Genomic DNA, 13,465 nt, shown 5'->3' on the forward strand with positions numbered 1-13,465 from the left:
CCTTCCAGGTGACTCGGTTGATTGAAGGAAGTGAGTACGAGTTCAGAGTTGCTGCCTTCAACTCAGCAGGAACTGGACCATTCAGTGGACCATCTGACCCAGCTTTTGCTGTTGACCCTCTGAGTGAGTAATTGAACATACGTCTGCATAAAAATACACAATATTTCTCTCTTGCTTTTCTGCACCATTCAAACCAAAATCTTTCCAACCTGCAGCACCTCCCAGCATGCCTGCAGCTCCCGTGGTGGCTGACAAGACGAAGCACAGTGTCACGCTGTCTTGGAAGCCACCGGAGAAGGACGGAGGAAGCCCCATCAAGGGCTATATCATCCAGATCCAGGATGAGGGCAAATCAGATTGGGTGAGGGTGAACGATCCAGACCAGCTGCATCCCACCACTGAGTTCACTGTGCCGAGTCTCCGTGAGCTTAAACGCTACAGATTCAGAATTATTGCAGTCAACGACATAGGCGAGTCAGATCCCAGCCCCCGCACCAGCGAGGTCCTGGTTGAAGACGTCAAGCGTATGTTTTTGTGCCATAATATCTAAACAAAATTAACCTACATGAATCGTCATTGATTTTTTACTCTCATGTCTCAGTCCCACCTTCCATCACCATTGACATCGTGGTAGATGACCTGCTGTATATCCGTGCTGGAGATCCAATCAGGATCCCTGCCATCATCAAGGGACGTCCTGCACCAAAGGTGACATGGGACTTTGATGGGAAAGCCAAAACTCACAAGAAGAAAAAACTGCACACACTTCCTGTGGACTCTGAGGTAACTTCTTCCAAAAGCAGTTAAAAAGTACAAAGTTAGTTGCACTTTTGTAGTGTATATGGGCTATGCTCACTGTGCTTGTGTTTACCCAGGTTGAGTCCACAGACACCACGTCCACTGTAACCATCCCTGTCAGCCTAAGAAGCCATTCTGGACGCTACACCATCACCGCGAAGAACAAGTCTGGACAGAAACATGTCAATGTCAGAGTCAACGTCCTTGGTACTACTTCATTCTTTGAGAAAAAAGTAAATATAAAAGTAAGTGCTTGTTTCACTGTTTGCTGACTATTTTCTTCATGGCTCAGATGTTCCCGGACCTCCAAAAGAGCTGAGGGTGACGGACATCACTCGTTCAACCATGAGGTTGATCTGGAAACTGCCTGACAATGATGGTGGAGAAAGAATCAAGAGCTACTTCATTGAGAAAAAATGTGTCACAGACAAGGCCTGGACCAAGGTAAATGTTGTGTTATGGTCTTGATTAGCAAAAACTACTCTTCTAACAATGGAGTTTGCTGAATGACTGTTTTTATTTCTGGATGAGCCCAAATACATTTAGCCTCGCTTAACAATGACTGGACTGTCCGTGTTGGTGACTACAAGCGATGTAAATCCTGCAGTTTGTGAAAGATTAATTGGTGGATAATTTTTTTGGTGGTCAGGTGAATGCAGCCTGCGCCAGTCAAGCTTTCGTGGTACCTGGCCTGCTGGAAGGACAGAACTACCTGTTCAGAGTGCGAGCCGAGAACAGGCTAGGATTTGGCCCATTTACCGTTACAACTGATCCTGCTCAGGCCACAGACCCAATCTGTGAGGACCGACTTAATTTTCCTATGAAATACCACTGACCTTAATTGTGTGCTAACAATGATCTCCCCATGCCTGCAGACCCACCGGACCCCCCCACCCATCTGAAGGTCAATCTGGTGACAAAGAACACAGTCACTCTGAGCTGGGAGCCTCCCAAAAATGATGGTGGCTCTCCTGTTAAGCATTACGTCATTGAGCGTTTGAGCTGGGACACCAGCGGCAAAGAAAAGGAGACGTGGAAGCAGTGCAACAAGAGAGATGTTGAGGAGCTCACGTTTGTGGTGGAGGACCTGAAGGAGGTTTGTCACGCTGCTTGTACAAGAGTTACAGATCAGACGAGACAAACTGCAGTGCCACTGAACTATTGCTCTTTCGCAGGGAGGCGAGTACGAGTTCAGAGTGAAAGCTGTAAACGCTGCCGGACCAAGTAGACCCTCCGCCACCGCCGGACCATTGGTCATTAAGGATCAGACATGTGAGTAGGATCGCTGTCTCATGGGAGTCATTGAATTCAGTAATAGGACATATTTAGATTAGAAGGTTGCGCAGGATGATGACGCAATCTCGCAGATGCTTCTGTTTAACTCACGTCAAAAGTGCAGACTTTGAACTGTATACGAGTGTATGCACTTTAAATGGTGTAAATTGGTCAAGTAAAACCAGGCCATGCTCAGTAACATCCGCTTTGATTTAATCTTTGTTCCATCACGTTTCTCGCACAATGGTGCAGCAAGAAAAGAGTGAAATCCGCTTGAAAAGAAAAAGTATCTGCAGGTAATTAAACATGACACCGCCTTCTTATTGGTGGAAAAAAGCTGAACATCAACCAATCAAAGCATCATTTGGTTGCTGAGGGAGAGGGGGACAGCTTAGTAAACACTGCCACCATATTGACAACTCAGGTGGAGAAACTCTTGCTCTTGGCTGCCCTTGATGTCTTGTGATGTTATATCAATCTGTATTGAGGTGGACGAGACCAGTTTTTAGAATGGTACGCATTATTGGATGTGAAAATGGTATATTGTAACTTTGTGAGGCATCACCCGGCTTTAAAGGTAAATATCTGTACTTCACTGTATTTAACTTTCTTGTGTGCTAAATGTGTACATGAGTTTTTGAATGATGCATTTTATATTTGCATTCTAACTTATAAGAGGAGTTCACTACATGTTAGAGATTTTCACAGTAAAAAATACTTTTTTGGGTTTTTGGCAGATTTTAGCCCCAATGTGGTAATAATGCACTACGTTAAAATGAAGAAATAATTGTAAAGTCACACGTGAGTGTGTACTTAAAGAAAAGAAACCAACCCAAACAATATAAACAGCTATTTCTAAGGTGAAATATAAAGCTAAACACAAAGGTAAGCAAAAGCAAGTGCTGTCGTCAACATTTCAGAGAAATATTGTGTTTAATTTACTAATAAACTATTTGAGGTTTCTGTGAATATGAGTGAATTTGAACCAGAATATCACCCTGCTGGTTACTTTCATTCATTAATTCATTTTCTATGCCGCTTGTCCTCGCTAGGGTTGCAGGGGTATGCTGTAGCCTATCCCAGCTGACTTTGGGCGAGAGGCAGGGTACACCCTGGTCTGGTCGCCAGCCAATCGCAGGGCACATGTAGCCAAACAACCATTCACTCTCACATTCATACCTATGGACAATTTAGAGTCACCAATTGACCTAACATGCATGTTTTTGGAATGTGGGAGGAAGCCGGAGTACCTGGAGAAAACCCACGCACGTACGCACAGAGAGAGCATGCAAACTCCACAAAGAGATGGAGATTCAAACCCAGATCCTCCAGATCTCCTCACCTTGTGGCCAACATGCTAACCACTAGGCCGCCATGCGGCCTGCTGTTTGCTCATTAAGTTAATTTATAGTACATAGTCACCAAAAAACTTACCACAAAATGGTTCACCTTCTTCCTTATGCTGCATTGTTTTCAGTAACCCTTCAGAGAACAAGGGACCATACTGGTAACTTGAGTCAAATCGATAATGAGCTAACATGGCATCTGTCTTCCACCTGTGTTTCAGGCGCTCCCACCATCGAGCTGCGCGATGTCATGGAGGGTGAGGAAGGCTGTGACATTAGTATTGTGGCTAAGGTGAGCGGATGTCCTTTCCCGATGCTCACCTGGCACAAAGCCAGTCTATCCAAACCCGAGGAGAAGGCCGCCATCCAGTACGACCAGCACATTAACAAACTGGTGAGCCGGGACAAGTGCACACTGCTGATCCAGCAGGCCAGCAGGGAGGACAGCGCCCTATTCAGCCTGAAGGCCAGCAACAGCCTGGGCACGGTCACAAAGGACATTAAGCTTTTTGTGCTTGGTGAGGCACTCATTATTTAAGTTGATGATACCAATTATAATCCCTATAGGAAAATTGGCAATTCACTCTGTATATATTTTGGTTTAACACAACACCTGCATTTTCACATTTGATTTGACTCTGAGATAATGATTCCCCACAGGACCTCCTGGTCCTCCCGTAGGACCAATAAAGTTCACCGAGGTGTTTGCAGAGAGGATTGGGCTGGCCTGGAACCCGCCCACAGACGACGGTGGCTCCAAGATCACCAACTACGTCATTGAGAAGCGCGAGGACAACCGGAAGTCTTGGGTCCACATCTCAAACGACCCTAAAGAGTGCGCCTACCTGGTGACCCGCCTGACTGAGAACCACGAGTATGAGTTCAGAGTCATGGCGCAAAACAAGTTTGGTGTTGGGCCACCGTTGGTCAGTGAGCCAGAGAAGGCCAGAAACCTCTTCAGTGAGTGCAAACATCAACACTGAAAGCATAAAGAACCACTGAAGTACTGTACTAATGCTGCTGTTTTTGTGCAGCGGTGCCTGGTCAGTGTGAGAAGCCTACAGTGAGTGAAGTCTGCTTGGAGTCTATGACTGTCAACTGGGAGGAGCCTAAGTACGACGGCGGTTCCTCCATCACTGGCTACTTCATCGAGAAAAAGGAGACCACCAGTAAGCGTTGGACCCGCATCAGCCGCGAGCCAATCCGGGCGCTGCCGCTGGGCAACAATTGGGACGTCACCGGCCTGCTAGAGGGTGCCATGTACCAGTTCAGAGTCATCGCAGTCAATGCTGCCGGCTGCGGCCTGCCCAGCGTGCCCTCTGATCCCATGCTCTGCAGAGACCCCATCAGTAAGTCAGCTAGTATTTTGCTGTTTCAGTATTTAAATTTTATGTATGGTACATTTAGTCATACAGTATTTGTTTATAGTCAGTATACTTACTGACAGAAGTATACAGTTTTGAGAGTCAAGTATCGAGCACTGTGCACTCACCATTTTCACTGCAACATCTGGGTACTGACAGTGCATTGCATTTTGCCAAACTTCTCAGTGTGAACGCACTTATGCGTTTAAGTGTGATCATGGAAGTGCACCAATTGGAACAGCCGTGGTGTTTGTTCCACCAATCATTATTTGTCAAGATGAATGCTGCTGAGTTTTTTTAGCATTGGCAAATGTGTGTGTGCACGTGCAGAGCCTCCCGGGCCACCGACTCCAAAGGTGATAGACTGGACCAGGTCAACGGTGGAGTTGGAATGGATTCCGCCACTGCTGGATGGAGGTTCAAAGGTCACAGGCTACATTGTGGAATTCAAGGAGGTGAACAAGGAGGAAGAGGAGAAGAAGGCTCAGAGGAGGCTCCTGCTGAGCACGGGTGAGGAGGAGAAGGAGCCTGAGGCCGAGGAGAGCTGGGAGAAGGTAAGCAAGCTCATTCAAGGCACTGGGGTGCGTTTTCCAACCCTTTGTATTCCCAGAAAGGTCTGATTTCCTTTTGTTCAACAGCTTTGGTGTCCTTCATTCCTGTGTTGTTGTCTTCTGTCTCCAGGCCAAGGACACAGAGATCAGGGGAACCAAGTTTGTGGTGGCCGGTCTCAAAGAAGGCGCTCTATACCGCTTCAGAGTCCGAGCCGTGAATGCCGCTGGTGTTGGCGAGCCGGGACTTGTGTCCGAGTTGATCGAAGTCAAAGACAGGACAAGTAAGAAGGAATCTAAAAAAAAAAAATTCTCCATGGTACAATGCATCACGCATTTGACCAAATACAAAAGCATGCGCAGGACTCATTCTTACGTTGCTGATCACCTATCCCTGTTCAGTTCCACCTGAGATGGACCTGGATGCCTCAGTGAAAGAGAAAATTGTCGTTCACGCTGGTGGAACAATCCGAATCATCGCCTACGTGTCCGGCAAACCAGCTCCGGTGATCAGCTGGTGCAGAGATGATGCTGAGGTGCCCAAAGAAGCCATTGTGGAGACAACAGGTATCTCCAACTCTCTGGTCATAAAGAACTGCAGACGGCAGCATCAGGGCATCTACACGCTCTGCGCAAAGAACGAGGGTGGCGAAAGGAGGAAGGCTGTGATTGTGGAGGTCCTGGGTGAGTTCAAAGGGACATATGTCTCAAGATAGCTTCGACTTGGATAAGCGCTAAATAATATCTCTCGCCCTCAGATGTCCCCGGACCAGTCGGCCTCCCCTTCGCAGGCGACAACCTGACCAATGACTCCTGCAAGCTGACCTGGTACTCTCCTGAAGATGATGGCGGCTCTGCCATTACCAACTACATCATCGAGAAGAGGGAGTCGGATCGCATGGGCTGGACCTCTGTGTCCTACACAGTGACCAGGAACAATGCTGTGGTGCAAGGACTGCTCGACGGTAAAGGCTATTTCTTCAGGATTGCTGCAGAGAACATCATCGGCATGGGACCTTTCATCGAGACAGATAAAGTGGTGCTCATCAAAGATCCCATCTGTAAGTGGACACATCTAATTGTGACTATGTGTTAGAAAATATGGCTAGCTCTGAAAACCAAACTGGGTTCATGCCAAACAGGAAGTGACAATGGTCAATGTGGTTGTCTCTCTTAGCCGTACCAGAGCGTCCAGAAGATCTGATCATCACCGCCGTCACCAAGGAATCAATCTCTGTTGCCTGGAGGCCACCAAAGTATGATGGTGGTGCAGAGGTTACAGAGTATGTCCTTGAATCTCGCATGATTGGCAGGGACAACTTCATTCGTGTTGGAGGTGAAGATAAGCTGATGGACAAGAAGTTCATACTTACTGGACTGAAAGACGGCTCAAGTCATGAGTTCAGAGTGTCAGCTGTCAATCAAGTGGGACAAGGCAAATCTTCCTTTGCCACCAAACCTGTCCAGTGCAAAGATGAGCTCGGTGAGTAACACAGCAGGAAGGCATTTGTGTTACGCCCCCTAAAGCCCAACCCCTGAATCACAGCATACATTTTTGTTGTTTCTTGCCAGCTCAACCCCTGAATCATTTTTTTTGTTTCTTGTCCCTCAGAACCACCATCTTTGGACCTGGACTTCAGAGACAAGATGATGGTGAAGGTGGGAGACAGTTGTACACTGTCTGGACGTTACAGTGGCAAACCAGTCCCAACTATTACATGGACAAAGAATGACGAGGAGCTGAAGGCAGACGAGGACATCAGCTTCCACAGCACCAGCCGTCACCTCAGTCTCAACATTAGCAAAGCCAAGCGGGACCACAGCGGACACTATTGTGCCAGCGTGGAAAATGCAGCTGGAACTCGCACAGGAATCTGCACCATCACTGTCGTCGGTAAGTCCCAAAACAATTCCAACAATTGGCTGCAATAATATACGTGATGGTTTAAATGACTCTGAAAGTTGATTCTGCATTTTTGCGGTGACAATTTAAATTTAAATGCATGAGACAGATCAGTAAGGACATAGGACATGGACATGGAAAAGGAGAACAAGACGACTAATGTGAGAATGTTACAGATTGTGCCTTCCACCTCTGAAACCAACTCTTGGTTGATAAAAGTTCTCATAAAGGAGGTAGTGACACTAACTTATGAATGCTTCTACTTGCCAGACGTTCCTCAGCCTCCACAGGGCCCCGTGGTGTTTGACGAGGTCTACGGGAACCACATGGTCATTTCCTGGAAGCCTCCTCTGGACGACGGAGGCTGTGCTATCTCCAACTACATCGTTGAGAAGAGAGACACCAACAGAGACCTATGGATGCCCGTCACCTCATCCTGCACCAGGACAACCTGCAAGGTGGGCCCTTCAGCTGGAGCCAATCACATGATAGACTTCACACTGTCCCTGTAGGGTTAACAGCATATTCAGAATATGCTGTTAGAATTGAATGGTGGAATAATTTCAAAATTAACAAAAAAATGCTGTCAGACTTAAATGGAGACAGATCTGTTACATCAGAGGTGTCAATTCACAGACCATTCAAACTATTCCAACGTGGAAACATTAAGCTCCTTTTGGACATTCAGGCTAACCATTTTCCACAAAAATTACCACTTTTCATGAAATGCTACATTTTTCAAACACAAATTCACTTGATCATGAGAATTACACATTTAAGTAATAAACACGAATTAAACCACTCCAACCCCAAAACATCCAGGCTATCTATTTTCTACATTTCAAAAATTCCTGGTATTCCTGCAGTTCCACATTTTCCAGCCCAAACTTTCCCAGTATGTACACAGCATTTGGGTTTCGCTTCAGCTCTGACCTTTCAGCATCCACTCGCCATTTCGATACAATTTGCCTTCTGTAGTTATAAATGAGATACATAATTAGATAATACACAGATTTGCTTTGTCAGCTATAACACAAAGCTACAATATGGATGTTTTTTTCAGATAGTTTTGCATATGTTGACCTACAGTAGCATTACAAAATATATCAATGTGGACCCCCCACATCCTTAATTTTTTTTTTGTATGGAACCTTCACTGGAAAAATTTTGGACACATTTACATGATACGGGAAAAGTAGTTGATGAAATTAGAACTTACATTTCTTGTTTCAGGTGCCAAAACTGATTGAAGGTCGCGAATACATCATCAGGATCATGGCACAGAACATCTACGGCATCAGCGGGCCGCTGCTGTCCGCAGAGGCAAAGGCCAGAGACATTTTCAGTAAGTGCTGAGATGGCCTTTGTCTTAGGAGGACTGATGAATTGAAAATGGGTTCACTGCAACTGCTATGTGTTTGAACCACAGAGGTACCTGATGCTCCCAAACAGCCTACGGTGAAGGAGGTGTACCATGACTGTGCCCTCATTAGCTGGGAGCCTCCTGCGGATGGAGGAAAGCCAATCACAGGCTACATTGTGGAGAGGAAGGAGACTATGGCCAACAGGTGCAACCATATTGACCATGTTGACCATACAACCATTGTGTGGCCAACATATTGATGTTTGCTGCTGCAAATCACTTGTCAACCTTGTTGGATCCACAGTCAATTCATGTCAACGGCGAACAAATCAGTTGGATTGTTTGCTTTCCAGGTGGGTTCGGTGCAACACAGAGAGGATCCATCCCAAGGTGGAATACTTGGTGATGGACCTGCTTAAGGGCTGTGAGTACGAGTTCAGAGTCAGTGCTGAGAACATGGTGGGTGCTGGAGACCCCAGCCCACCATCTAAGCCGGTCTTTGCCAAAGACCCCATCGGTAAGACATAAAGCACAACATTGCTTACTGGTCCGGTTACATAAACTTTTCCTTTTTCACAGTGAAGCCCAGCCCTCCACTTAACCTCAAAGCTGTGGACCACACCAAAGAGTCAGTGACTCTTTCCTGGCAGCCACCCACTGACACTGGTAGAGGAAAGATCTTTGGCTACCTGCTGGAGTTCCAGAAAGCTGGAGAGGAGGAGTGGCAAAAGGTCAGTTGTTTATTAGTTTATCAATGAGTCACGTGGTTAATTTCATTTCATCTGACCTTTCATTGTCTTTCAAGTCACTACAACCAGAAAAAAGGCCAATCTCAAGAGTTACTCAAAAAATCACCCCAAGAGATTTGTACAATTTATACTTAAATTGCACTCACGGACCTCCCCTTCCATCCTGTTGTTATCCTCAAGGTGAACCAGACTCCAGATTCTTGCCAAGACACTAAGTTCAAGGTGATCAACCTAGATGAGGGAGCTCTGTACCGTTTCAGAGTTATGGCTGTCAATGCTGCTGGGGAGTCTGACCCTGCTAACATAAAAGAACCAATCAGAGTGCAGGATAGACTTGGTGAGCAACCCAGACTTTATTAAACTGCTATCAGGTCAGGAAACCTGTTAGAGATCTAAATATTTTTCTATATTTATGTTGCTGCCTCAGAGCCTCCAGAGTTGATTCTGGATGCTGGGATGACTCGGGAAGTCAAGGCCATGGCTGGCACCCATATCACTCTAATGGCTGCCATCAAGGGCATCCCCTTCCCCACTGTCCTCTGGAAGAAGAACGATGCTGAGGTGCCAACCAGGGCAGACATTGAGACCAACCAAGAGAGCACCAAGCTGGAGATAAGGTTCTGTAACCGTGGCGACTGTGGAGACTACACACTCACCGTGGAAAACCCTGCTGGGTCTAAGACTGTCACCTGCACAGTGCTGGTCCTTGGTAATCATGCTTAGTTGTTCATTATTCTCATCATTCATCATTCTCTGGCCGATTTTGAACATGTTTAGTCTTGCTGGACTCATGACATGTCCTTTTTTGGTCTTCAGATAAACCTGGTCCTATTCAGCACCTTCGAGTATCAGATGTTAGGAGCGACTCAGCCTACCTGTCTTGGAAAGACCCGGAGGACAATGGAGGCACTCGCATCACTAACTTTGTGGTGGAAAAGAAAGACACAGCCTCCACTCAGTGGGTTCCTGTCTGCTCCACATCAAAGAAACGCAGCATGATGCTGAAGCACCTGATGGAGGGAATGTCCTACACATTCCGAGTTGCTGCTGAGAACCAATATGGCCGCAGCGAATACGTGGAGACGCCAAAGGCTATCAAAGCAATGAATCCACTCTGTGAGTAACAGTACGGTGTCCAGGTCAAAAACTTAATTGTGTCTGTACTGGCAACAAGTGACAGATTCAAGGTGTCCTTGAGAGGATAAAGTTGGTTATTTCTCTCATTTAAAGTTGGGCCAAACAAGGAAATGGGCATGTACAAGTTTTAGGAAAAAATAAATTTTCTACTTTGTATTACTGGGTAGTAAAAGGTTTGGAGACAGATGCCTTTATGATCAACCAGCAGTTTTGTATTTTTCTGAATTGGTGTCCTTAAACTCCCATAATTATTCATAATAGTATGACTACAGTAAAGTAAATGTAACTTAATATGTTTTTTAACAATATAGCATCATTTTCAAATAGTCATATTTGCAAAAATTAAAAAAAAACATTCTGTTATGCATTCTGATGAATTATAAATTAGAGACCAAGTATTACAAAGAGTGCCCTTAAACTTTTAACACCTTTTTCTTGCAGTCCCACCTGGTCCTCCCAAAGACCTGCATCATACTGATGTGGATAAGACAGAGGTGTGGTTGGTCTGGAATTGGCCTGACCGAAACGGCGGAAGTGAGATCACCGGCTTCCTGGTGGAGTATCAAGAGGAAGGAGAGAAGGAATGGGATGAGTGGCAGACTGTCAGCATCCCAGAGAGTCATGTGACAGGCCTGGAGGAAGGGAAGACCTTTCGCTTCCGAGTGAGAGCGGAGAACGCCATAGGCCTCAGCAGACCCGACACCACTGTTCCTATCCTTTGCCAGGAGAAGCTGGGTGAGATTAAGGGACAGTCAAATCGAATGATCAATTCAGTTGATACTGGTTATTTCAACCAATGCTTCTCTGGTGAAATAATTGCAACAGTTCATTATTTTTTTTCCCAAAGTAATGAGCACAACAGCTGGGTAAAACGGCTTGTGTCCTCTATCAACAGTGCCTCCAATCGTCGAAGTTGATGTCAAGCTGACAGAGGGCATCACTGTTAAGGCTGGGACCACTATCAGGCTGCCTGCTATCATGAGAGGGATTCCAGTCCCTACCGCCAAATGGTCCATTGAAGGAGAGGAGATCACCAGCGAAGGGAATATTAAGATCGACACAGACAATTTTTCCACAGTACTCAGCATCAACGAGTGCACCAGAAATCACACTGGCACTTACTTGCTCACCGTTTCAAACCTTGCTGGGACAAAGACAGCGGCTCTGAATGTCACAGTCCTGGACGTCCCAGCTGCACCCATTGGACCAGTCAACATTCTGGAGGTCACTCCTGACTCCATGATGATCGAGTGGCGTCCTCCTAAGGATGATGGTGGCAGCTCTGTCACTAACTACATTGTGGAGAAGAGAGATTCCAATAAGGAAACCTGGGGAGGAGTTAGCTCTGGAAGCCTTGCCACAAAGCTCAGGATAATCCGCCTGCAGAAGGGAGTTGAGTATGTGGTTCGCATTCGCGCTGAGAACAAGATGGGCATTGGTGCTCCTCTGGAGAGCAAGCCCACTGTTGCTGAGCATTCCTTCATGCCACCTAGTCCTCCTGGTAAGCCACAGCCACATGATGTTTCGGAGGATGGTGTTACTCTTGGGTGGACCATGCCGTTGTCTGACGGTGGGAGTCAGATCACTGGCTACATAATTGAGCGAAGACACAAAGGAGGAAAGTGGATCCGTGTGAACAAGACACCTTGCAGAGACCTCAGATACAGAGTCTTGGGCTTGTTTGTGGGAAATGAGTATGAATTCAGGATATTTGCTGAGAATAGCGCCGGCTACAGTGGCCCCTCTCCCATCTCTGACCCCTGCAAGCCTTGCAGACAGATCACTGCCCCAAGCCCCCCTGTCAACCCAAAAGTTAAAGATTACAGCAAGTCTACGGCAGACTTAGTATGGATAAAACCCACCAAAGATGGAGGCAGCCCAATTCTGGGGTACACTGTGGAAATGAAGAAGGCTGATGCAGAAGGCTGGAAGAAAATCAATATGGATGACTTCATCAAGCAGTGTGCATACACAGTGAAGGGGCTTGAGGAGGGTGTCACTTACAGGTTTAGAGTTTATGCCTCAAATATGATTGGAGATGGTGAGTCTCGAGAGATTCCAGAGTCCGTCACTGCTCAAGACATACTTATTCCTCCAGAGATTGAAATGGATGCCACATGTCGTGAGCGTGTCACTGTTCGTGTTGGACACAACATTAACATCATCGGCTATGTTAAAGCCCGTCCCGACCCTGAAGTGCTGTGGTCAAAGGAAGAGACTATTCTGGAGAACAGCAAGCGTGTAGCTATCATTCAGAACCTACCTGTGGTAAAGCTGAGGATCAAGGAGGCTACCAGAGCTGACCACGGCAAATATATTCTGAAGGCCTCAAATGAGGGTGGAGAAGCCTCCTGTGCCATCACGGTAAATGTGCTGGACAGGCCCAGTCACTGCCAGAACCTCCACATGACCTACGTCACCAAGGACTCATGCATGATCAACTGGGAGGCACCTAAAGACAACGGTGGATCTGAGATCACCAACTACATTGTGGAGTGCCGAGAACCTAGCATCAGCATGTGGTCTATGATCTCTTCACACTGCACCAATCGCAAGATCAAGACCAAACTGATGGAGGGCCACGAATACTTTTTCCGTGTCTGTGCAGAAAACAAGATGGGACCTGGACCCACTGTGGAGACCAAGGTCCCTTTGCTGGCCATCGACCCCATTGAAAAGCCAGGCGAGCCTGAGAACTTTAGGGCAACCGATATAGGCAAGAATCATGTTTACCTGAGATGGAGGAAGCCTGACTATGATGGTGGTAGCCCCAACCTTTCTTACAACCTGGAGTACAAAGCCAAAGATGCAGAGGAGTGGGAAAAACTCAACACCAGCATCCTAACTGACACATTCTTTTTGGCGGACAAATGTATCGAAAACCAGACTTACACTTTCAGGTTTGTTATTGCATCAATTCAGATATCAGTCTCTCAGGATCTAATGTAAATAATTAGTAAGTAATTTTTAAGACTAACTTCA

General features: G+C 46.4%; 1 protein-coding gene across 1 annotated transcript in view; it reads left to right on the forward strand.

Moving 5' to 3' along the window:
* The window catches only part of ttn.2 (titin, tandem duplicate 2), a 195,375-nt gene that overhangs the window by 123,540 nt on the left and 58,370 nt on the right, over positions 1 to 13,465 (forward strand). The window contains exons 165-191 of the mRNA XM_054786449.1: positions 9 to 123; positions 216 to 524; positions 602 to 783; positions 876 to 1,005; positions 1,091 to 1,242; positions 1,448 to 1,595; positions 1,674 to 1,894; positions 1,974 to 2,070; positions 3,641 to 3,937; positions 4,080 to 4,379; positions 4,454 to 4,768; positions 5,114 to 5,337; positions 5,465 to 5,615; positions 5,734 to 6,015; positions 6,090 to 6,392; positions 6,509 to 6,814; positions 6,944 to 7,225; positions 7,505 to 7,692; positions 8,468 to 8,579; positions 8,664 to 8,802; positions 8,951 to 9,114; positions 9,177 to 9,328; positions 9,527 to 9,683; positions 9,774 to 10,055; positions 10,163 to 10,462; positions 10,925 to 11,218; positions 11,379 to 13,383. Coding sequence (XP_054642424.1) covers positions 9 to 123; positions 216 to 524; positions 602 to 783; positions 876 to 1,005; positions 1,091 to 1,242; positions 1,448 to 1,595; positions 1,674 to 1,894; positions 1,974 to 2,070; positions 3,641 to 3,937; positions 4,080 to 4,379; positions 4,454 to 4,768; positions 5,114 to 5,337; positions 5,465 to 5,615; positions 5,734 to 6,015; positions 6,090 to 6,392; positions 6,509 to 6,814; positions 6,944 to 7,225; positions 7,505 to 7,692; positions 8,468 to 8,579; positions 8,664 to 8,802; positions 8,951 to 9,114; positions 9,177 to 9,328; positions 9,527 to 9,683; positions 9,774 to 10,055; positions 10,163 to 10,462; positions 10,925 to 11,218; positions 11,379 to 13,383 — 7,607 coding nt within the window. The remainder of the gene's footprint in view (positions 1 to 8; positions 124 to 215; positions 525 to 601; positions 784 to 875; positions 1,006 to 1,090; positions 1,243 to 1,447; positions 1,596 to 1,673; positions 1,895 to 1,973; positions 2,071 to 3,640; positions 3,938 to 4,079; positions 4,380 to 4,453; positions 4,769 to 5,113; positions 5,338 to 5,464; positions 5,616 to 5,733; positions 6,016 to 6,089; positions 6,393 to 6,508; positions 6,815 to 6,943; positions 7,226 to 7,504; positions 7,693 to 8,467; positions 8,580 to 8,663; positions 8,803 to 8,950; positions 9,115 to 9,176; positions 9,329 to 9,526; positions 9,684 to 9,773; positions 10,056 to 10,162; positions 10,463 to 10,924; positions 11,219 to 11,378; positions 13,384 to 13,465) is intronic.

Source organism: Dunckerocampus dactyliophorus, chromosome 9 (genome assembly GCF_027744805.1).
Source record: "Dunckerocampus dactyliophorus isolate RoL2022-P2 chromosome 9, RoL_Ddac_1.1, whole genome shotgun sequence".
NCBI lineage: Eukaryota > Metazoa > Chordata > Actinopteri > Syngnathiformes > Syngnathidae > Dunckerocampus > Dunckerocampus dactyliophorus.